This window comes from Carcharhinus amblyrhynchos, chromosome 9, assembly GCF_965287045.1.
Source record: "Carcharhinus amblyrhynchos chromosome 9, sCarAmb.v2.hapA, whole genome shotgun sequence".
In the NCBI taxonomy this organism is placed as follows: domain Eukaryota; kingdom Metazoa; phylum Chordata; class Chondrichthyes; order Carcharhiniformes; family Carcharhinidae; genus Carcharhinus; species Carcharhinus amblyrhynchos.
Genome location: NC_137332.1, coordinates 54,373,641 through 54,396,328, shown reverse-complemented (window position 1 = coordinate 54,396,328; position 22,688 = coordinate 54,373,641). Strand labels below are relative to the sequence as shown.

Here is a 22,688-nt window from a genome sequence, read left to right as displayed (position 1 = left end):
GCTTCATGTCAAATGTTGTCTTGTGTGCAGATCTTAAATGTTGTAATCAGGCCATGCTATTTATTTATAGAACGTAGTTTGAACATGTGGGCTTCAGAGTAAAATTATGCATGGATCATTGTTTTATCAATTTGATTTCTCTTTCATGCAAATGTAGATGAAAGCACACAATTAATATTATGGGTCTGATAGCACATTGAGTCATGCTAACAACGTTAGCAGAGCCTGCTTCCTTCAACTTTTCTTTTGCATGAGAAAGACAGGGTGCCATCTTACAACAGTGGAAAATTCCAGAGGCAAAGTCAGCCTGTGAAGTAACAGGGAGGAACTAAAATCATCCTCACCAAAGAAAAGATACACTTATCATAGAGGGAGTGCAGCAAAGGTTCACCAGACTGACTCCTGAAATAGCAGGATTGTCATACAAGGGGAAATTAGGTTGATTAGGCCTATATTTACTGTAGTTTAAAAGAATGAGAGGGGATCTAACTGAAATGTATAAAATTCTGACAGGACAGGACAGACTGGATGCAGAGATGATGTTCCCTCTAGGCTAGGGTGTCTGGAACAAAGGATCATGGCCTCAGGATTGACTATTTAGGACAGAAGTGAGGAAAAATCTCTACATTCAGAGGGTAGTGAACCTGTGGAATTCTTTGCAACAGAAGGCAGTGGAAGCCAAGTCACTGAATATACTTAAGTTGGATTTCTAGACACTAAAAGCAACAAAAAGTGTGGGACTATGGCGTTGAGAAAGATGATCAGGTATGATCATTGTGAATGGCGGAGCAGGCTTGAGAAGCCAAATGGACTTCTCCTGCTTCTATTTTCCATGTCAAAATTACTTTACAAAAAGCATTTCTGGATTTAAAAGGTAAGATACTACACTATGCACAGAGATGATAATTAGGGTTGAAGGAATGATTAAGATGTAAACACAGTGAAAACAAATGAACTTCACTTTGGTCATTTTTCCTCAATTGTTATAGGCAATATTTATGTACTAAAAGTGGAAATTAATTAAAACATTTTCTATAATGAGAGTTATAAGAGTGTAATTCTAAAAATAAGCAAATTTACAATAAGACCTTGATAGATGCTCATTTTGGCTATGTCTTAATATTTCATTAAGCAAAACATTTATCGTCCAGATATATGCTCTTTTATAAAAACATCATGTACATAGACAGGAAGGAAGAACTATTACCTCATTATTTTTTATTGGAGTTTAATTTACCACATAATTAACACAAACTTGGTTCTACTTAGATAATGTCATCCAGATAAAAATACTCAGAAATTGACCTTTATAGTGCATGTTTTCACCTGAACTGCTTTCCTGTGGCGCTGGACCATTGGAGTAGGGAAAGGAGAGAAGCCACACAGTCTTTTTTAGAACACTGGCGGTCATATCCAGCCCTGCAATTTTCTGGGACATTTAAAGTTTTTCAGCATGCTGTGAATGGGTAAGGTGGGTAGGGTGGAGGTGGGTTACATAGATAGGGTAACTGGGTTGTGGGGTTGTCGGGTTGTAAGGGGTTGTTAAATTAGGGGCCATTCAGGTCTTGTTGGGGGCAGGGAGTAGATGTTGGATTAGGGAGGATGGAAGTGGGATGGTCAGTGGAGTGATGTGATGGAATCAAGTGGTGGGAGCGAATCAGGTCAGGTTGGAGGGGGAGTTGGGGTGTCAGGGAGTTGGGAAGTCGAGGGGGGACATTGTACGTTGGAGATTACTCTGGAGTTGGGTGAATCAGGTGGTAGGGACTAGTCACATCAGGTTGAGCAAGTCACATGGTGGGGACTAGTCAGAATTTGGGGGGATGGGAGATGGTTAGGGTGTGGTGGAAGTCAGTGAATTGAGTGGGGAGTTTTAAGTGTTAGTTGTAGAGTTACCCAGGAGTTTTTGCTGTACAAGACTTTGCTGTATAAGATTTCCCGGTTAACTACTCAGGTTAGTAAATCGAAATGGACTGAAGTCTCCAACTCTAGCTACAAGTTGGAAACTTTATTGGAGGGTCCCAGGGACAGGGGAATTGTCTGTTGGAAGTTCAAAACTTCCCAGGCAATTTCCTTGGAGCCAATGTATTCAGGAACTTCTGCAGTGTACTGAAATACATCATGGGGGCGTGTCTGGTCTCAGAGGATCTAGGCCAAAGTATTGCTCAATTTCAGAAGGTACGTTGACAGCAAGATTTTGGTGACATTAACAAGGGAAACCTTGTGAAACAAACAATTGATTCATGTAGAAAAGCATGAAAAAGCATTTTTATACAATTTAGTTTGTAAGAATTAAGGTACACTTACACCAATGAAGTTCCCAAAATAAATCACAGAGACTGCTACTGCGATGACTCCTACACCTGCTGCTGCTGCCACACCTAGTACACAAGGCACAAACAGAATTTATAAGGATCGGGTCATAGAGCAAATGGTACATGTTAGTCCGCATGTTAGCCACCGTGAATAGCTATAATTACAAACACTGGATCTTTGAACACATGGAACCATTATCAATTGTTGTTAAAAACCCATCTGGTTCATTAATGTCCTTTAGAGGAGGAAGTCTGCCATCCTTACCTGGTCTGGCTTACAAGCAATTCCAAACCAATAGCAATGTGGCAGAATCTTAAAATGAACTCTGAAATGGTCTAACGAGCTACTTAGCACAGGGGCAATTAGGGATGGGCAATAAATCCATAGAATCTTGACAATGCAGGAGGAGGCCATTCAGCTCATTGGGTCCTTATGAACCCTCCGAAAGAACACCCTGCCTTGGCCCAATCCTGCACCCTATCCTCGTAATGCCATTCACTGATCACAGCCAATCCACTTAACCTGCACATTTTTGGTTTGTAAGAGGAAAACGGAGTACCCAGAAGAAAGCCACGCAGACATGGGGAGAACGTGCAAACTCCACACAGTCACCCACGGCTAGAATCAAACCTGGATCCTTAGCACTATGAGACAGCAGTGTTAATCACTGTGCCTTCGTGTTATCAGCAACGATCAATCCTGTGAATGAATTTAAAAAACTTTCAGTGTGAATTTTTTCTTCCACATGAGCTATGCACCTTCCTGAAGGTGCATGCAACACCACTGGCTGACTCTGGTAAGCTATCTTGAGAATGTGTTTGCGTTGCTGTTCCCTATGCACACTGAAAGTAAGTGATGGGACGCTGACGTCACACAGCCCTAATAGCTGGTGTGACATCTAACTTCTGAATTTAGGTCACACAGATCCAGGCAACAAATGTGTGCATAATTCACAAAGAAAGTGTTGAGCTGCCAGAGGGGCCAACCACCTAACTTGCAAGCATGGTAATTTTGAAGAACGCCCCCTGTTACAAAATGTCCAGCTGCACTGTAGAGTGTTTTTGAAGGTGTTGTGGTGAGTTCTTTGACTTGACAAGGAGTGTTGCCACATTTACAAGGATAGCAAAGAAGTATGTTATCTATCCACACTAAAATTGCACCAGGTATGGAGCTGACAGTTGCAATGCGTCTGGGTTAGCAGGACAAAAGGGAGATGGAGCAGAGGCTGCAGCAAGGCTGCGTGTGATGTCCTCTGCTAAGCAGAAGCTGGACTCCTCCATGTTCTCCAACAGTAACAGGCAGTTAATTGGCAGTCCAGCCAATGCACTTAGCACTGGTGTGAATGCTCATCAGATGAGTGCATTAAGCTGTGTGATGGCTAACGGTATAGTGGGTTAGAGATGTCATATGAAGATGAATTCACTGATTCTAGTGAGGTCATTCGACTTTCCTTTATGGCATCGCTTCAGGTCCTCACCGAGTTCTCTGTCGCAGAACTCATCTGCAACCTTGCTCTCTGGTTAGCTGACAAATGAACCAACCTTTATTGCTGGTGTGGCTATGTAGCCCACTCATGCCCAGTGGCTCACCATGTGAAAACTCAATAGTAGCCTCCAAAATATTTTCAGCGAAGGTATTTGAGCAGTTGCTTGCAAATGCAATATCAAATGATGGGGCAACTTCATCCATGCTGTGGTCTTTCTCATCTTCTGGCTCCTTGGGCTGCTGTGGCTGGGTTGATGGCAGTTCTTGGGTGTCTGCATGCAAAACAAATCAGAAGTGGGTGGGAAGCAAGAGGTCCATGGTCACACAACTTGTTCATCATATCATTTTCAAGATGAGACCAGCTGGGAGGAGAGAAGGGGCATGAGGCATGAACATACCATCATCAAGTTTTCAACATGCTGGATGGCGTGGGCTTTGTTGCAGCTGGCCCTGTGATGTGGAGAGCCACCTCAGATGCAGGCAATCTGGTCTCCCACCAATTCTGCTCAGCTCACTTTCATTGTGCCCCACCTTCTCCTGGAATAGAGAGGCAGAATGTCATTGGCTGCATTGCACTGTATGGATGATATGCCTGTTATAGTTGTATAGCTGGAGATATGAGGAGGCAGCAAGTGATGGGCGTGAGCAGAGGTGGAGTACAAGTATCTGGATGTTACGTATGAATTCTGAGTGATGTGAAGATGCTGGCGTTGGACTGGGATAAACACAGTAAGAAGTCTCTCAATATCAGGTTTATTTGGTAGCAAAATCCACTAGCTTTTGGAGTGCTGGCTGCTCCTTTGTCAGGTGAGTGGGAGTTATAATCACAAACAGGGCATATAAAGACACAAACTCAATTTACAGAATATTGATTGGAATGTGATTCTTTACAGTGAGTGAGTCCACTCACATTGTCTGTACCTTTAACACTTGATTAGCTGTAAAGAATCACATTCCAATCATTATTCTGTAAATTGAGTCTGTGTCTTTATATGCCTGTTTGTGATTAGAACTCTCACTCACCTGACGAAGGGGCAGCCAGCGCTCCAAAAGCTAGTGGCTTTTGCTACCAATTAAACCTGTTGGACTTTAACCTTGTGTTGAGAGACTTCTTACTGAATTCTGAGTATCAGGCAATGTTGCTGAGTAATGGGTGTGTGGTGTATTGAGCTGTGTGATAGCTAACGGTATAGTGGGTTAGAGATGTCATATGAAGATGAATTCACTGATTCTAGTGAGGTCATTCGACTTTTGGTGCACCTTAAAGCCAGATGCTAGAATTGACTGACCTCACCATTGCTCCTACTCCTTTTGGAGGGTGGCTCTTGAGGGCATCCTCATCCCCACTGGATCATAGTCTCTCTTCTCCTGTCCACCTGCATAACCAATGTCTCCAGTGTTGCATCTGTTACCTTGGAATCCTTTTTTGTACTGGAGTTCCAGATTCCAAGGTTTAGATTATACCAACGTTATTTGGTGCAGATTCCCTTTAAGTGGGGCAGCCTGCCTTTAACAGCAGATCGAGTGCACCACCTGTGATCAGTGAAATGGCACACAGAGCCCCGCAGAGCACAAAATCAGCCAAGAGCAAAGAGTGCATCTGCCCCTCTGGTACCATACCTGGTGCAATTTTAGTGTGGACCAATAACATACTTCTTTGCTATCCCTATAAACAAGTGGCAACATTCCTTGTCAACTCAAAGAACTCACAACACTTCCAAAAACACTCTACAGTGCCCCTCTGGTAATTAAATAGCAGTATTAAATTTACTTGCTGAACACCCCCAAGGAAACCAGTGCAGGCAGGTTGCAAATCATGAAGCCCAGCACCCAAAAATCAAGGGAAACCAATTTTTAGCTCATTTTCTAAAACAGCAAACAACATTTTAATCATTAAATGGTGTTCTTTTAAGAAAAAAAAATTCATGGAGTCTGCTGTTTAAGGGTAAGCTTACTTTGGGGCCACTCCAGCCAGTGAATGAAAGTTAAGAATTGAGACCCTAATATATTTTTAATATATACTCCTGGTGGGCACAATTCCATGTGCCAAAGTGGATAATTTACACTTTTGTATCAGATTAGTTTTTAACTTCATTGTGGCAATGAAATTGTACAAATTACAGCAGCTTATTAGAATTGAGCAATTATTTTGTGATGAAAGATAAAATAACTTATCAGGGGTTGGTATCCATTCACCAGATTCCTTTAAATTATAAACTCTATTCTGCTCCTAGAGTGCTTCAGGTACAAAATCAAAGTCAGGAGTGCCAGTGGACCTAACACTCCCATTTTTATATACACAGGAAGCTCCCTGGTTGGGCAGGCAATTATGACCTCAATCAAGGAGCTCATACTCAAAGAGGCCAACCTCATGGATCCTGTTGAAGCTTCCTTTACATCCCTTCCCCATAAGTCTGGGGAACCCTGTTGGTTCATGCATTTCATGTCTCTCTTGTGACATTTCAGCACTGGGTCCTGATCCTCCAACTCAGCAACTGACTTGGGAGGGGTGTAGTTAACAAGCACCATGTTTCTGGTTCTCTCCCTTCCTCATGCAGCAGAGGAATAGCCTCAGCTTCATTGGCAGTATCCATTTCAGACTCTTGAGTTCCTTACTATGAGCGACGTAAAAATGGAGCTGGCCGACCCGGACAGCTCTCCTCAGTTCTCGGTCTGCTAGGCATAGTTGGCTCCAGGACGAACTGTGATTTTGAGGCCTGCACCTGATTATTTTGTAGGATGCAGGTGCCATCCTAGAGTCCACCATTCCTGGTAACTACATAGGACCACTGGCATAATTCTTTACCTAGATCTTACCACAGGCCTCCAATTGTCTCTGCTGGCTGCTATTGTCATGGCCTTTGTATTGGGCTTCTTGTCATTTTTTCACCTTCCCCTCCAGGTTTGGGAGGAGCAAAAATAATCTGGTGGGGAGACATCTGCCCATGAGCAATTCTGCAGACGCTATTCCCATAGTGGTATGGGGGGTGGGGATTGTTCTATAATCAAATAACCAATGGGAGAGGTTGGTGTCCACTGATACAGCCAGCTGCTTTGTAAACCAGCTTTTAAAGTCTGAACTGCTTTCTCCCTGAATTTGACAATAGATGGTATGGCGCCATCCTGATTTGTCAAATCCCATTTGACCTCATGAACCCGGGTGAACTCCTGGCTGGCAAAAGTCGATCCATTGTCAGAGGCCAACACCTCTGGGATCCCGTGTGGCCAAAATGAAGTGCAAATTTTCTCTACCGTTATAGTTGTGGTCGTCAACTGCACCCTAGGGCAATCATCCACTTGAAGTAGGCATCCATTATGACCAAGAACATCAGGCCCAAGAATGACTTTGCATTATCCAAATGCAGCCGCATCCATGGTCTACTTGGCCATTCCCATGAACGAGGGGAGCTGCTGGTGGTAACACCTGTCTTTGCTGGCATCCCTGGCACTTACCCACGAATGCTGCTATGTACGTGTCTATTTCAGGCCACCAAACATAGCTTCTGGCGAACATCTTTGTTTTGGATACTCCTGGATGGCTGCGATGTAGTTCAGCCACTATAACATGGTGGCTCTGACTCAGAATAGCACCCCCCAAAAGAATATTCTTCTACCATGAGCTACTCTCTTCTAGTCCAATAAGGATGGAATTGGGGCTGTACTGCCTTACCATTTCCCCTGTCAGTATTAACTGTTTAACTTTTGTAAAGACAGAGTCTTTTCGGTCCAAGGACGCATTTTGCGTGTGGCCACTGGAAGGGTATCCAGAAAATTTAAGGTCATTACCATCTCTTCTTGTGGTACCATTGGTGGGGCATCTCCTAAACTTGGCCTACTTAAGGCACTTGCCACTCAGGCTCCCACCATTGCTTCAACCGATAGTTGTAGGCGGCCAATAATGGAGTCCATTGCTGAATACTATCGATGCTATCGGCGGCGCTGCTTTGTCCTCTTCTAGAAGTCCCAATAGTGGCTTGTGATTAGTGACAATCAGAGATTTCCACCCATTTAAAAGTACTTTACTCCAAATGTTAATGCCAACCCTTCTTTTTCAACGTGGGCATACTTTCTTTCTGCTATGGCCAAGGTCCTGGAGGCATATGCTATTGTGCGTTCCTCTCCATTTGACCATCTATGTACCAATACCATCCCGATGCCATACGGAGACACATTGTAGGTTAGCACTAACATTTTTCTAGGATTGTAACGTGCTAAGACATTCAAAGCTGGTGCCTTGTTCTCTTAAAAGCCAGATCTCAACAGGCAGCCCATCTTGGGCAACTTCTGGGTATTTGGGCAGGACTTCACTCAAGTGACTGTTTTCTAATTGGAAGATGTTTACCCAACCCAGGTGGATTTCTCTCAATCAGTTTCACCCCATTAGGCTTGGGTCCTTACCCTCCACTACCATTAATGGTAATGGAACCAGTTACCTTTCATAAAAGACAGGAACAATGTCGTACCTATGACCTTAGAGGTTCCCCTGTATAAGTTCTCAGTCTTGCTCAAGTCTTAGTTGGAATCCAGTGCGAATATTACTTAACACTGATTCTTTGACCACCGATATTGCCACACCTATATCGTTCTCCATTAATACAGGACATCGATTTAATCTTATGGTTATCTTAATTGGGTCCAATTTGGATGTTGCTATGCAATGCAATTGTTCCACGATGAATGTAGGTGGATCTTCCAGGGCATGCACTCTCCTGGATACCGGCCATGTGTCATTTTCCTAAACTTAGGAACTTGAAGGCTTACTGTGCTGCTCTGGCTCTGCACACTGGCAACAATTACAATGCCTTGTCGGGTGGAAGTCTGAAGGGACAGTGTCTGTGTGGTCAAAGCTTGGCTTTGCTATGGGGCTATACTGCAGGCAGACCTATGTTTCCTTGTATCCAGATGCTTCCTGATGGAGGCTATGTAATCATCTGCGCTCTGTGTTGGTTCTTGAACTCAGTTGAGTTGGTGTAGGTGTCCATTTCCACTGGGACACCTTACAACTCATATGCACCACTGGCTGCATTTTCCAATGATATGGCTATCTGTAGTGCCTGTTTGAAGTCCAGTTGGGCTTCAGCCAACATGCTTTTTTGGATAGTTATATTATTTATGCCACATACCAAATGGTTTCTTTATTAAACGTCACCCCAAAATCACATGCTTCCACCAATTCGTGGAAGGTTTCGGTATCTGGTGCCTTTGGGAAAGTTAAGCTGTGAACAACAGCAAATGCCAATGGTCCACAAGTGGTTAGAAGAATGATAATTTGCTTTTCATCTGTCACAATGTCATTAACTTTTGAAAGGTAATGCATGCATTCCACATATTGGGCCTAGTCCTCCACAGAACGGTCAAAAGAACCTAATTTCAGGCTTGGTGCCTGAAAAGGGCTTATCCCAAGCGAAGCTGGCTGTTAGCACGCAAGTTCCTTTAGGTCATTCTTCTGCCTCGTCTCCACTGAAATAACTCCTAAGAGGCCGGTATTCATTGACCAGATTCCTTTTATTTGCAAACTCTATTCCACTCCAAGAGTGCTTCTGGTATAAAGTTAGAATCAGAAGAGCCAGTCGACCAGATACAATCTATATGTATATATATATATACACACATATAGATGAAGTTCTCTGATTCAGAAGGCAATTATGACCTCAATTAGGGACATCTTTTGTTGTCCAACAAAATAAATGAAATCAAATTAACTCAAAAGGGTCAGCTCAGCTCCCTAAAAGGAGGGGAAACGCCCGAAACAAAAGACAAAGCAGAAAGGGAACTTAAAACATCAAATTAAAATGTGATTAATGGGGCCAGATGATCTTAACCGGGGAACTCAGACTCCAAGCACTAACCTCATGAGTCTTGTTAAAGTCATTACAAAAGGTACAGAAAATGAAGAGAGAATCAATGCAACTACATACTAGGGAGGTAAACATTGCCATTAAACAATGCAGTATTCATTATTGCAGAATAATATTAAAAAGTAATAATATTCTTATTGGAAAATGTTATCAAAATTCTACAATCTTATCATCTCTGAAGGGCAGGCCCTGTTAACAAATTATAGAAAATTTTGTTCAAGGTCTTCTGCATCTGTGCCAATGGAATTGCATGAAGTGCACAGCAAGCCATCATGGTGAGAGAAGGATTATTTGCGCAAGTATCATTGCCAACAAGGTGCCAAAGAGAAAAATAATCATCTAGATAAGTGTGCAAAACTGTTTGTAAACTGGGATTGTCACTTAGGAAGTCTCCAGTAATTGGGAATGTGTTGACCTTGTTCAGCCAAATATGACAGTAAATGCAATGAAAGCCCCCTCTCCAATGGCATGTAAAGAGATTATATGGGATTTACAGGTAAATTGATTATTACTTCTGGCTGCTGCTCAATTTCTCAGTGATATTTGCTGAGTTCCTACACTGTTTGAAGCACAATTTGTTTGCAGAAGGGGGGAACTGGCTGCTCTCACACTTCTGTTATTGTTTGTTTGTTTATAAATTATCTGCCTCCAGTCATAGGTGGCCTTGTAAGATTTCTCTGGGAATAGAGGATGACTGGGAGTGTGAAGGAAGAAGCAAAGAGTAGATAATCCACCAGAAGGGGGAGGAGGAGAGATCTGACAGGTAGCTACATCCTAGAGGGTCTCAGGGAGCATTTCTCTTCACTGAGGAGCAATATATGAGCTATGTCAGCAGGCTATGAAAGGGTCGTGAAAATATTTAACTTTCTGATTCACGTTTTGAAAGTTACATTTTTTAAGTGTAAAGTCACTTAAATTCTGGAAATCATGAGCTTCCAGATCACACAAACATTCTTCCACTTGTACTTACAAAGTCAGAAATAAAAGAACCATAACACAGCAGGTGGGACTACTTAACTGGGGAAAAGAAAACAGTAAATCTGAGGAATGCTATCTTGTCTTCATTAGAGACGTGAATTACTCATGTAGTTTCCCCAGATCAAAGGAAACAACAGATAAACATGGCAAGATCTTAAAGTATACATATGCCTTTCACATCATATGTTTGGAACTTTAAATTAATTGCAATTTCTATCTGGGAGATTCCAGGTATGCAATGTTATCATGGGGATAGATTACGGGGATTCCACATTTTGCTTTGAGCTAATCCATGTGTTTTGTCTCAGAAACAGTTAGTCAGCTTGGGGATAGAATTGAAGCAGGCAGTTCACCTGTGGAGCTTGAACAGGAAACAGGCAGAGAGAAAGCTGTCAAGTGTTGCAGGGCCACTGAGCAAGAAGTCAGCAAAGCCCATGTTTGTGTTGGAGTACCCACAAAATATTGGAGCATCGCTTGTTGAAGGCTAGTGGAAGGACCCCAAGAAATCCGTGTCATTGAACAACAGGAATATTGAGGAAAATCAAACTGAACCCCTGAGAGTGTGGCATGCCATATTTGATCCCAGGAGAAGTGAAGGAACCCTTCAAGATCCTGTAACATTTAGGGACTCTTGGAGGAATTGAAAACAAAACGGAAAATGATCTGTTAAGATTTTTAAGTGTTAAATTAGAACTTGTTTTGTTTGATTTTTGCATAGTAAAAATTTTAAAATGAGAAACCTTTTGTTGCAATTCCTTCACCTAACAACTGAGAGTTTGAATTTCTCTTTAAAAGTTAATGGTCTCTCTCAAGATTGTAACATAAGCAATGGTGCATAATTTGCAATGGCTGATGTATCAGGGTGGTCACCAAGGCTCCATAAAGAGACAGAAACACTTATATTTCCTTCCCCATTGATGGGAGAAAAACAGACTAAATGAGTTCTGACTGCATGACAGGTTTCCAGATTATGCAACTGGCATTCTCAAAAAACACTTCCACTATTTGCATTATTTAGGAATTCCTGCAGTTCATTACTGAGTGGAACTCAATATTTACAGTCATTTGCTGCAAGCTCCACAATTTTGGCATCATGAGAGATGAGTGCTTAACAATACTTGCATGTCAACAAATTCAGGAGAGGAACAATCGAGTGCTCCAGTCTACCCAAAATCTGACTCAGCAGTTCAAAGAACAACCCAGCACGGGAAACAGGCCCTTCAGCCTAACGAGCCCACGCCGCCATTTCAACAAAGCATTTTCCTACAGCTACCCTGCCCCGTGTGTATGTGAAAGGTACCCCTAATGTAGCCAGATCCAGGGGAGAATAGTGTAGGGTCAATGTGGTACACCAATCGGCCTAGGAGCACATCTTTGGGGTGTGGGAGGAATGATGTGGGTATGCCGGCGTTGGACTGGCGTAAACACAGTAAAAAGTCTGACGACACCAGGTTTTAGTCCAACCTATTTATTTGATAATATACTCGCAAGCTTTCGGGTTTAACGAAGGGGCTAACCCGAAAGCTTGCGAGTATATTATCAAATAAATAGGTTGGACTAAAACCTGGTGTTGTCAGACTTTTTACTGTGTGGGAGGAAACCAGAGCACACGGAGGAAACCCACGCAACCACAGGGAGAATGCGCAAACTCCCCCAGACACAGGCCCAAATCCATTCACTGAGCTGTTGTGGTGTCCGTCTGCTGGTCCAGGATTAAGCACACACAACACGAAGTACTAGGCCACTCTCGAAACCTCCAAGAGCAGTTCCAATGATCACAACACAGAGTACTGATTGACTAGCAGCCCATGTTTCATATTTTTTTCTTACAATCACCATCACTGTACCCTCCTTCACTCAATACTTTGCTTTTCTCCCTAACTGACTGCAAACCACACACAAATTCAACTTTGTAAATGTCAAATCCAAAATCTCAGACTACACAAAAATGACTCACACTCACATATTACCTTTCTTTCAGGTTGTTTTCCCAATCTTGATGCTTCTGAGGTGTTTCCCCAGTTGTTGGAGCTTGGCAGAAAGATCGGCTGTAGAGTGTCAACTAAGGAGACTGCAAATGGCTTCATAGAGCAAGAGCCTACAGGGGATGACTGAAATCTGCATTATCTCAGCCCAAGCTGCAGCAGTCTGGGACTGCTAGCTGACAGGCAACAAGGACACTGACAAGAGTGGCAAATGTGGAAATGGTTGTGCTGTGAGAGTTCTGTAGGTTCCTCTTTCATGGAGCTAACTGGATACTCATAGTGGATTCCACTGATTAAGATGATTAATGTTTCATGCATGGGGGATGGAACATTTGGTCCATTGAAATCTACACCCAAGTCTTTTGCAGCAATGCAAATAACAGCAAATAACCACTAGTGAACTGGCACCAGTTGCAACCTCTTTCCTTGCCCGACTTTGTAGTGTTTTTTTTTCATTAAAGTGTGCTGGGTGTTGCTGGCTAAGCCAGCTTTTATTGCCCATTCCTAATTGCTCTTGAGAAGGTAATGGTGAACTGCTTCTTGAGCCACTGCAGCCCACGTGATGCAAATATATGCATAGAGCTGATAAGAGAGTTCCAGGATTTTGACCCAGTGACAATGAAGGAACAGATATATATATGTATATCAAGGTTATGTGTGGCTTGGAACAAAACTTGCAGGTGGTCATGTTCCCATACATTTTCTGCCCTTGTCCTTCCGGGTGGTAGAGGTCACGGATTTAGAAGATGCTGTTCAGGAGTTGTAATGAATTGCTGCAGTGCCTCTTGTAGATTGTACCTACTGTTGCCACTGTGCTTCAGTGGTAGATGGAGTGAACATTTATTATGGTGAACAGTGTACCAATCAAGCAGGCTTGTGATTCACTACATGCAGAGTCCCCCCTCTAACCTAGCCTATCAATGGCTGCAAGAGCAAGAAAAACGATGCTACATCTTCTTCATCATCACTCATGACCTTTCTCCACTAACTGAGGAATTTCCATAGGCTAACAAGCTGAAAATAAAGTGTGCTAGGGTTAGGTTGTGGCGTGGAGAGAGCAGAGGGTAAGAAGAGTATAGCTGAGAACATCAATAGCTTGCCATAAACAGCGGGCTAGGGGAGGCATGAAATCCTACTTGGCACGTCCGTCATTATTGCAAGAAGTCACAATTTCCATTCTTCCCTATCCCGTTATTGTCAACATCTCTGAAACGGGCAAAAGGATATGTAATTTCCTGGCTCCTCCTCTAGTGGCAGTCTACGATCTAGTGTCATGGTACCACCATCTCCTACAAAAAATCTGTAGGTGGTTAGTAAGGCTCTTGCAACAGCTTTGCATAATGTAATCATTAAATGACTGCTACTGTGTGATGCAGCTGAGAATTCAGTAATGGTGCACAGGATGAGAGTGCAATGTAAAGGATATCAATTGAACTGTATCATACTTTGCTGAAGACTCTGGATAGTGGGGAACGGAGGCAGTTTGAATTCAACAGTTAATGCGGCTCTGTAATCAGAAGACCATTCTTACCTTGACAATTCTTGTCAGATTATTAACCATCTTTCAACACTATATCCACATCCAAGAAGGCATATCCATAGAAAATGTTTGTTCAAGGGCTCCAGGGCTAGAGCACAAAATCCAAAGCCACCACGACTGTTTCATGCTGATGGAGCCTGGGATTGTCAGGTGTGCTGTCTTTCAGATCAGATGTTAAATCTAGCCCCATGTAACTGCATGGGTGGATGCAAAATAGGCCACTATTTTGAAGAATGGCAGGGGAATTACCCCACTTGTCCTGGCCAATATTTATTCCTCAATTAACATCAAAAAAGAGATTATCCTGTCATTAGCACACTGCAGTTTGAGAGAGTTTGTGTACACATATTTGTATCATGTTTCCTACACAACAATAACGACACTTCAAAAAGCACTTCATTTTTAAAAATTTATTTGTGGTTCATAAGCGTTGCTGGTTGGCCAGCATTTATTGCCCATCTCTAGTTGCCCTTGGAGGGCAGTTGAGAGTCAACCACATTGCTGTCGCTTTGGAGTCACATGTAGGCGAAATCAGGTAATGACAGCAGATTTCCTTCCCTAAAGGACATCAGCCATCCAGATGGGTTTTTCTGACAATGGTTTCATGGTTACCAGTATGTTCTGAATTCCACATATTTTTTATTGAATTCAAATTCAACCATCTACCTTGGTGGGATTCAAACATAGGTCCCCTGAATATTAGCCGAGATTCTGGATTAATGGTCTAGTGATAATTCCACTAGGCCATCGCCTGTATGTCAGTTGTATAGCATTTTAAGTTGTCTGGTGGTTGTGAAAAACACCAAATAAGTACAAATCTTTCCTTCTTCCTCCCATTGCATGCTATCAGATGACTGGAAGGATTCTTGCTGCTCCATTGACAAATGATATAAAATCTTCTCCTCCTCCTGCACCAAGAACTCCAGTGCAGCATTTGAGAATATTACTGTTCACTCTCTGTCAGCTTCAATAATTTCACCACACAGACTATTTTCACTTGACCTGCAGCCACAATGCACCTGCCCATGAAGAGGTACTAGCTACTTGCAGCCTTTAATTAGCATTTTAGACTCCCGATATCAGGCATCTACTTCATGAGTGCAGGCAATGACCAGCACAGGTAGCACTTGCTGTACGCAAAGTCCTGTTAATCAGCAGGCAGCATGGATTTTATGTGCTGCTTGCTAACAATTAATAGGCAGAGGTTACTTTTGCACCATAATACCCATGCCCTATTGTCCCACAAAGGTCAGAGGCAGTTAATGTGCTATTGCAAATTGTTTTACCCATCTCTCATCATAAGGGCTCTTCAGAGATCTATCTGACATGGCAGCTTTTCATCTTGGGCTGAGGTACATGCAATCAGGTCCTTGAAATAGAAAGCTTCTTGAACCCTCCAAATTATGTCACGGAATAGATTCAGAGAACACTCAGATGAGCGTAGTGCTATCCCCCCTCATGTCTAATATTTTAAAAAGGGAGAATGAACACAAATTTAGTTGAGATAGACAAATGGAATACTGATATTTCCTCAGATTAAGTCCTCTTTGATGGATAAACTGAAAGATAATAAATCCATAAACAAGGGCTGCACAGTGGCACTTTAGTTAGTACTGCTGCCTCACAGCTGTAAGGACCCAGGTTCAATTCTGGCCTCAGGTGACTGTATGGAGTTTGCTCATGTGGGTTTCCTCTGGGTTCTCTGGTTTCCTCCCACAGTCCAAAGATGTGTGGGTTAAGTGGTTTGGCCATGCTAAATTGCCCCTTAGCGTTAGAGGGTAAATACGTGGGGTTATGGCGTAGGGCCTGGTTGGCAATGTTGCTGGTGCAGGCTCAATGGATTGAATGATCTTCTCCTGCACTGTAGGGATTCTATGATTCTGTAATATTTTTCTCTCCAGCAAAAAATGAAAAATTTTCACTCCATCTAATAACCAGCACATCATACATGCTTTAAAATGCTGAGCTGTGCCACCTCAAAGTGCTTTATTTTTCCTGTATTGAGCTTATTGTGGATGGGCGTTTCTTTAATCAAAATTACAAGAGAGTGAGAGCTCCAGTAACGGTCGGTAAAAGTCGCCCAAGTCCCAGATAAACATTGATGGTATCAGAGCCTGCTCCCAGAAAACTGGAAGATAACAAATCTATAAATCTATATTCCAGCAGATTCTTGCATCATCAATTTCAGGAAGAATGTAAATGACAGTTATATACAACTTACCCTTGTATTTAAACCCAGTCTCTATGATTTCCTCTTCTTCTGGTTTCTTTGATAGGTCTTGTCATTTAATTAAAGAAAATATATTTTGTGTTAGTCAAAGTTAACTTTATTTCCTATACAATCATGTTTCAATCCACTTAACTGTATTTTTCTATAACTTATGAATGCTAGGGGAGTATTAAATGCCAATAGGCTATGTTTCACAAGTGATTCAAACTAATTAACTTATGAGGAACAACAAATTTTAAACTTCAAGAACACTATATGTTGTTGAGAATTGTCACAAATGCTGGCCTTTACAAGATAGTTATGTTTTAAGATGTCTCCTTTAACTTAAGGAAAATTTGGAAATTCCAGAAGCACCCCAGCTCAGAGACATGGCTATGTCTGGTTGCATTGAGCTGAAATTCAAACAGAAACCTATTGAAATTAAGTGACAGTTTTCACACCTTTACACAATAACTCACAGTAAAGGTCAATTACTTAGTGAAACACAGGGAGAGAAACAAAGCAGCTATGGAGAAGCAGGATGCTTGTAAAGATTTATTTTCTTTTCAACAGCCAGGGAAAAGAATGGGAGTTTTGGAGATTTAAGGAACAAGGAGTCACTGAAGTGAGCTTTGTTGGTGGAAGCCAGATTTGGAAAACTCGGGCTAAGTGGAACGATTTCAAAGAACACTGGAAGTTGCAAACTAACAAGGCAGAGAACCTGCTGGAGAACCAGGAACAACATTAAATTTGATTATGTACTGCTACACATCTGCCAGAAGTGCAGTGATGCGGTGCAGTCTGTAAGAGGTTAGAAGGTATATCCTGGTTGCATTAGTTAATGCTAAAGTGGCTTTTCTTTAGTTTGATGCAATGAAGTCTTTTATTCTTGATTTATGTTGATTTCAGTTTGCTTGCTACAGTAGAAGTCTTAACACATTAAATCTTGTCCTTTTATTATTTGTTACTCATTTGGGAAATTCGTCTGGCATTCTTGTGGGAGAAAAGCAGATTGTAAAATGGGTATTGTAAAATAGAATTTTTCAATAAACAAACTTTCACATTTGTTGTTGTTGTTGTATTCAGCAAAAACTCATGTAGCTGTTTTCAATCCTCAGGCATTGTTGGGGGAAAATGATCTTTATGTCAGAGCCTAGTAACAATTAGTATTATCTTGTGGTATGGACTAGTTCCGAAGGGAAAACATGATCTTTTCAAAACGTTATTGAATAGTATTGCACATAAATGCAATATTACACCAGGTAAATGTATGATATCATAAGAAAGATAGGATATGCTTATAAAGTTACATGAAAATACCAGCATTGCTGCAATAACTATTTTCTCAGAAGACTAAGGAAATTTGGTATGTCAGCTACTACTCTCACCAACTTTTACAGATGCACCATTGAAAGCATTCTTTCTAGTTTTTAATCGCAGCTTGGTATGGCTCCTGCTCTGCCCAAGACCGCAAGAAACTATAAAAGATCGTGAATATAGCCCAATCCATCACGCAAACCAGCCTTCTACCCATTGACTCTGTCTACACTTGCCGCTGCTTCGGCAAAGCAGCCAGCATAATTAAGAATTCCACGCATCCTGGATATTCTTTCTTCTACCTTCCTCCGTTAGGAAATGGATACAGAAGTCTGAGGTCACGTACCAACCGAAACAAAAAAGCTTCTTCCTTGCTGCCATCAGACTTTTGAATGGACCTAGCTTGCATTAAGTTGATCTTTACACCCTAACTATAACCGTAACACTACATTCTATATTCTTGCATTTCCTTCTCTATGAATGGTATGTTTTGTCTGTATAGTGTGCAAGAACCAATACTTTTCACTGTATTGTCATATGTGACACTAATAAATCAAATCAAATCTTCAATATGAAGTCTTAATCTTAACAGTTCAAAGTTATAACCATTACAGTTACATTTTTCACCCATTGTTTCGAAATGCATAGACAATCTAGACGTTTATCTCACTCTTCTCACTGTTTAATTATGGACCTAGAGTCTACCATTTATTGAATCATACAGTTTCAAAACTTACCCTCCTCTTCTTTGACCCCCATCTCTTCTGTAGTTGTTGCATCCAAGTATAAAATATAATAAAAAATGGAACAATGTTAGACATGTGGATAGTAAAGAAGCATATTCCTTATCCATGAACTTCATATTAAATTTACTTTAAATATATCATATGGAACTTTCAACTTTACTGAGGGTACAAAATAGATGTTCTGCCTGAATTTTCTTTCTTCAATAAAGTGTGTCATGATTGACCAGTCTGATATTGCATTTTATACCCTTGCTGTAAAAGTTCTGGTGAATATTTCTACAAACAATGAAAGTCAAGTTTATTTGGAAGATTTTGTTTGTCTATAAAGGATTAATAAAAGCACTTGCTCTTTTTGACATTTAATTTGAAAGTCCATTTATGCGCTCTGAGTAACTATTAAATAAATTGTTGAGACACTCCTGGAGAAAGTAAAATAGATAAGAAAAGCTACTTCCGATTTTAAGCTCAGGCCATCTGCCAAAGTACTCTTTCCTCTGCTCACCACCTGAGGCAATTTCAATACTTAACCTATATCTCTTATGTACTTATGCACTGAATGGGATGTAATGCACCTAAGAGCTAATAAACTGCTCTTTTTGAAAAGGGTTTGTAGTAGAAATACTTTGGGATACCCATTGCATATGCTCCTTCAATAGGTAGAAATACAGCATAGGCGGAACTTGCCCTTCTGGGATTAAGTCCTGTGAAAAGTGTGACAACACCAGGTTTTAGTCCAACCTATTTATTTGATAATATACTCACAAGCTTTCGGGGTTAGCCCCTTCGTCAGGTGAATGGAGAGTTCTGGCCTCAGAACTCTCCATTCACCTGACGAAGGGGCTAACCCCGAAAGCTTGTAAGTATATTATCAAATAAATAGGTTGGACTAAAACCTGGTGTTGTCAGACTTTTCACTGTGTTTACGCCAGTCCAACGCCGGCATACCCACATCATTAAGTCCTGTGGCAGGGTGGGAATGGGGACCACGCAATCTGGTTTAATTAATTATCCAATCAGAAGGTTTCCTGACATTTTTGCAGCAAATTGGGCTGGATGGCAAGTGTACAACCTTTATATCCAGGTACCATATTTAAAAGATATCAGGATAGGTCAACTGGATATGCTAAATTGTCCCTTAGTGGCTCAAGATGTATAGGTTAGATGGATTAGGCAGGGGAAATGTGTGACTTCTGCCAGAGCACAAGTTCAATAATGTCTCCCTGGGAGTTCTGATTAACTAAGTGTAGGCCAGGAGGGATGGCCTCTACCCACCAAATGGGAGGTGGCGGCTAAGCAGGGAGATGAACCCTACAAGTCTCCAGGGCAGTCAGTGCCCAGAGCCTCCAGTACAGAACTGCCCTGCAAAGCTGCAAAAGGATGAATTACCTTATTCGTGTCACCAAGGTCAGGCCTCAATTACTTGCACTCTCCTCAATGAGTGGTACAGGAGTCTTACGCCTCAGTGACAATGCGATAAGGCTACGCATCATGGCCTCATTACATTCCATCTGCTCTGCAGATGGAGGCCACTGTGGACCTCTCACCCTTCCTCACAGAAAGCTCACTTGCTGATGGCGCATTGCTAATGGCATGACTCTCTAAGCTTTTATCCTTATATCTGTTTGGCCCCATCTCTCTGGAGGGTGCTAGCCCAGAGCTCTTCTGGACAACCTGTAGTGCATCAATCAGTTGGCGCTAAATCCAATGGGGTATTTGTAAGACAGGAAGCATGGACAATATATATGAAATCTAACTGCTCTCAATTCCAACTTCTTTTTGGTTCAGGCACAGTTAAGCCATAACAGAAAAGCGAACAAGACGGGGGAAGGGTGTCCTTCGCCATTCAATCAGATCATGGCTGATCTCTTCATGGTCTTAAATCCGCCTCCTTATCTGTCCCTATGTTAGTTTAACCTTTTATTTGAATCAGAAATATACTTAGTTCCTTTTTGAAACTATTTAATGATTCAAACTCCACCAGGCTATGAGGCTGAGTTCCACAAATTCACCACGCTTTGTGAGAAGTAGTACTGTTCATTATGGTCTAATTGGGATCAGAAGCCTGCAGTGTGCAGGAAACAGGCATTCATACATGATTTTCCCTGACTTGGCCAAATTGTGGCCAGAGGAAAAGCTCACTATCCAATTATGGACAGTGTAATGGCTTTTGATGCTGGAAAGCCAATAGGAGATTTTGGAGTTATGAATTGCAATCATAGATGCTGTATTGTCTGCATTCTGCTTAATGATGTGGGTATGCCGGCGTTGGACTGGCGTAAACACAGTAAAAAGTCTGACAACACCAGGTTTTAGTCCAACCTATTTATTTGATAATATACTCACTAGCTTTCGGGGTTACCTCCTTCGTCAGGTGAATGGAGAGTTCTCCATTCACCTGACGAAGGGGGTAACCCCGAAAGCTAGTGAGTATATTATCAAATAAATAGGTTGGACTAAAACCTGGTGTTGTCAGACTTTTTATTCTGCTTAATGAACAGGCAGCAATTGTTAGCCATTTAGCAATGTCTAATATCGGCCAATACACCTTCTTCCACCTTCTCCATTGTTTCACTTCTGAGAACAAAGCAGCGTAAAGAGTTATGATTCTGAACAAACTGCTGATCATTAATTCTACTACAGGTATTTAGATCAATGCAGAAGTGACCCTCATGAATGTTTCCCATAAAAGTCTTATCTTGATTTCTAAGTTTTGTGTTGTGGGAGCTGGCCAATGTTCAAGATCTATATGAACAAAGGAGTTCTAACTTTAATGCTGTAGCTGAACAAGATCTGCTGTAAAATCTTAAATTTTTACAAAACATGAATTTTATATTTGTAATTTGCAGACTACATATGCAACCATATGGTTCCATACATAATTTTATACTGTGTATGCAACCATATGGTTCCACACTCAAGACAATTCCTATGAGCAGGCAATCATGCAAGAATGCTTTGCTAATCCTGGGCATTGTTATTTTACTTGATAGTCTCCATATATGAATAAACTTCAGCAAATAGGGAGCAAAATTTCAATGATACTAATCATTGTAACACAGAACAAGTTGTATATTTCATACAGACAAAAGTACACAAAGTTCTATCAAGACAGAAAACCATGAGTACATGCTTCCTGTGCAATTCAGAATAGTTACAACGCTACACAATTATTACAGAATGAAGTGGCATGAAGACCAAAACTGTTCAAGTTAAACCAGATTTAACTGTATAGTTATCAATTTATCAAATGACGCAACTACATACATCTTTGGCCAATCATCTGATCATAAAGAATTAAAGAAACATGAAGTAGAAATCTAAAATTGCATTATATATATATTACACATCAAAGATCAGAAGAGGTAAGGAAGTCAGTTGGTCTTCTAGCTTGTTCTTCCTTAGAAATCTTGACATGTCTCTCCTTTCCAGAATTTTAGATATTTTGTAAGGTTTATTTTATAAACATGTCTTTCTCCAGTTTGTACCTTTATCTACCTTGTTACAGCCATTATTCAACTTGAAATAATGCTCTAGGTCTTTTTTCATTGCACTTGTTATGCATCTTTAATTGCTCCCTTCCCGTTTACTTTGTTCAAGGCTACAGGTTCCTTATTTTGCCAAAACTTGCATCACAAAATGATATTTTGTTGCGCATGACTATCATCATTTCCAATAGAAGGTTTCCCTTAGTTGACTAAATTTTACCTTCCTGTTATAGCCAGAAACTAGACACAGTTCCTGTTAACACAACATGGGGGACCAATGGATCACAGAAAGGTTACGGCAACATTGTATCTGCATCAGCCAAAAAAAAGAGTAATAAAGAAACCAGCTGCTCATTTTAATCCCACTTTTCAGCACCTGGTCCGCAACCTTGCATATTACAGCATTTTGGGTGCAGATCCAGGTACCTTTTAAGTAAGTTGAGCATTTCAACCTGAACCACCAATTTGGGCAGTGAATTCCAAATGCCCACGACTCTCTAAGTGAATAGACTTTTGCCCATATCCTCTCTAATTCTTCTACTAATCTATTTAAATCTATGCCTCCTGGTATTTGCCCCTCAGCTAGATCTTCTCTGCTTACTTCATTTAGATTGCTCGATTTTGAATACCTCAATTAAGTCACCCCTCCTGCGATGCAAAAAAAACCCTAGCTTATTTAATCTTTCCTCATGGCTGCAATTTTGAAGTCTGGGCAACATTCTTGTAAATCTCCTCTGTACTTTCTCCAGAGCAATTATATCCTTTTTGTAAT

The 22,688-nt window shown here is 41.3% G+C and overlaps 1 protein-coding gene across 9 annotated transcripts in view; it reads right to left on the bottom strand.

The window, feature by feature from the left end:
• odr4 (odr-4 GPCR localization factor homolog) overlaps nucleotides 1-22,688 on the bottom strand; it is a 94,335-nt gene that overhangs the window by 4,790 nt on the left and 66,857 nt on the right. For 7 of the 9 annotated variants that reach the window (XR_013887859.1, XM_080195690.1, XM_080195691.1 and 4 more), the window contains 4 exons: nucleotides 18,423-18,449; nucleotides 16,381-16,437; nucleotides 3,903-4,070; nucleotides 2,305-2,378 (listed from right to left, as the gene is read on the bottom strand). Coding sequence is in view for 7 of the 9 variants with exons in the window: in XM_080195690.1 (XP_080051816.1) it covers nucleotides 2,305-2,378; nucleotides 3,903-4,070; nucleotides 16,381-16,437; nucleotides 18,423-18,449 (326 nt within the window). In the remaining 2 variants the exon portion in view is untranslated. Of the gene's footprint in view, nucleotides 1-2,304; nucleotides 2,379-3,902; nucleotides 4,071-4,196; nucleotides 4,336-16,380; nucleotides 16,438-18,422; nucleotides 18,450-22,688 lie in introns of those variants that run through there. The other 2 variants (XR_013887860.1, XM_080195697.1) reach the window with 2 other exon arrangements.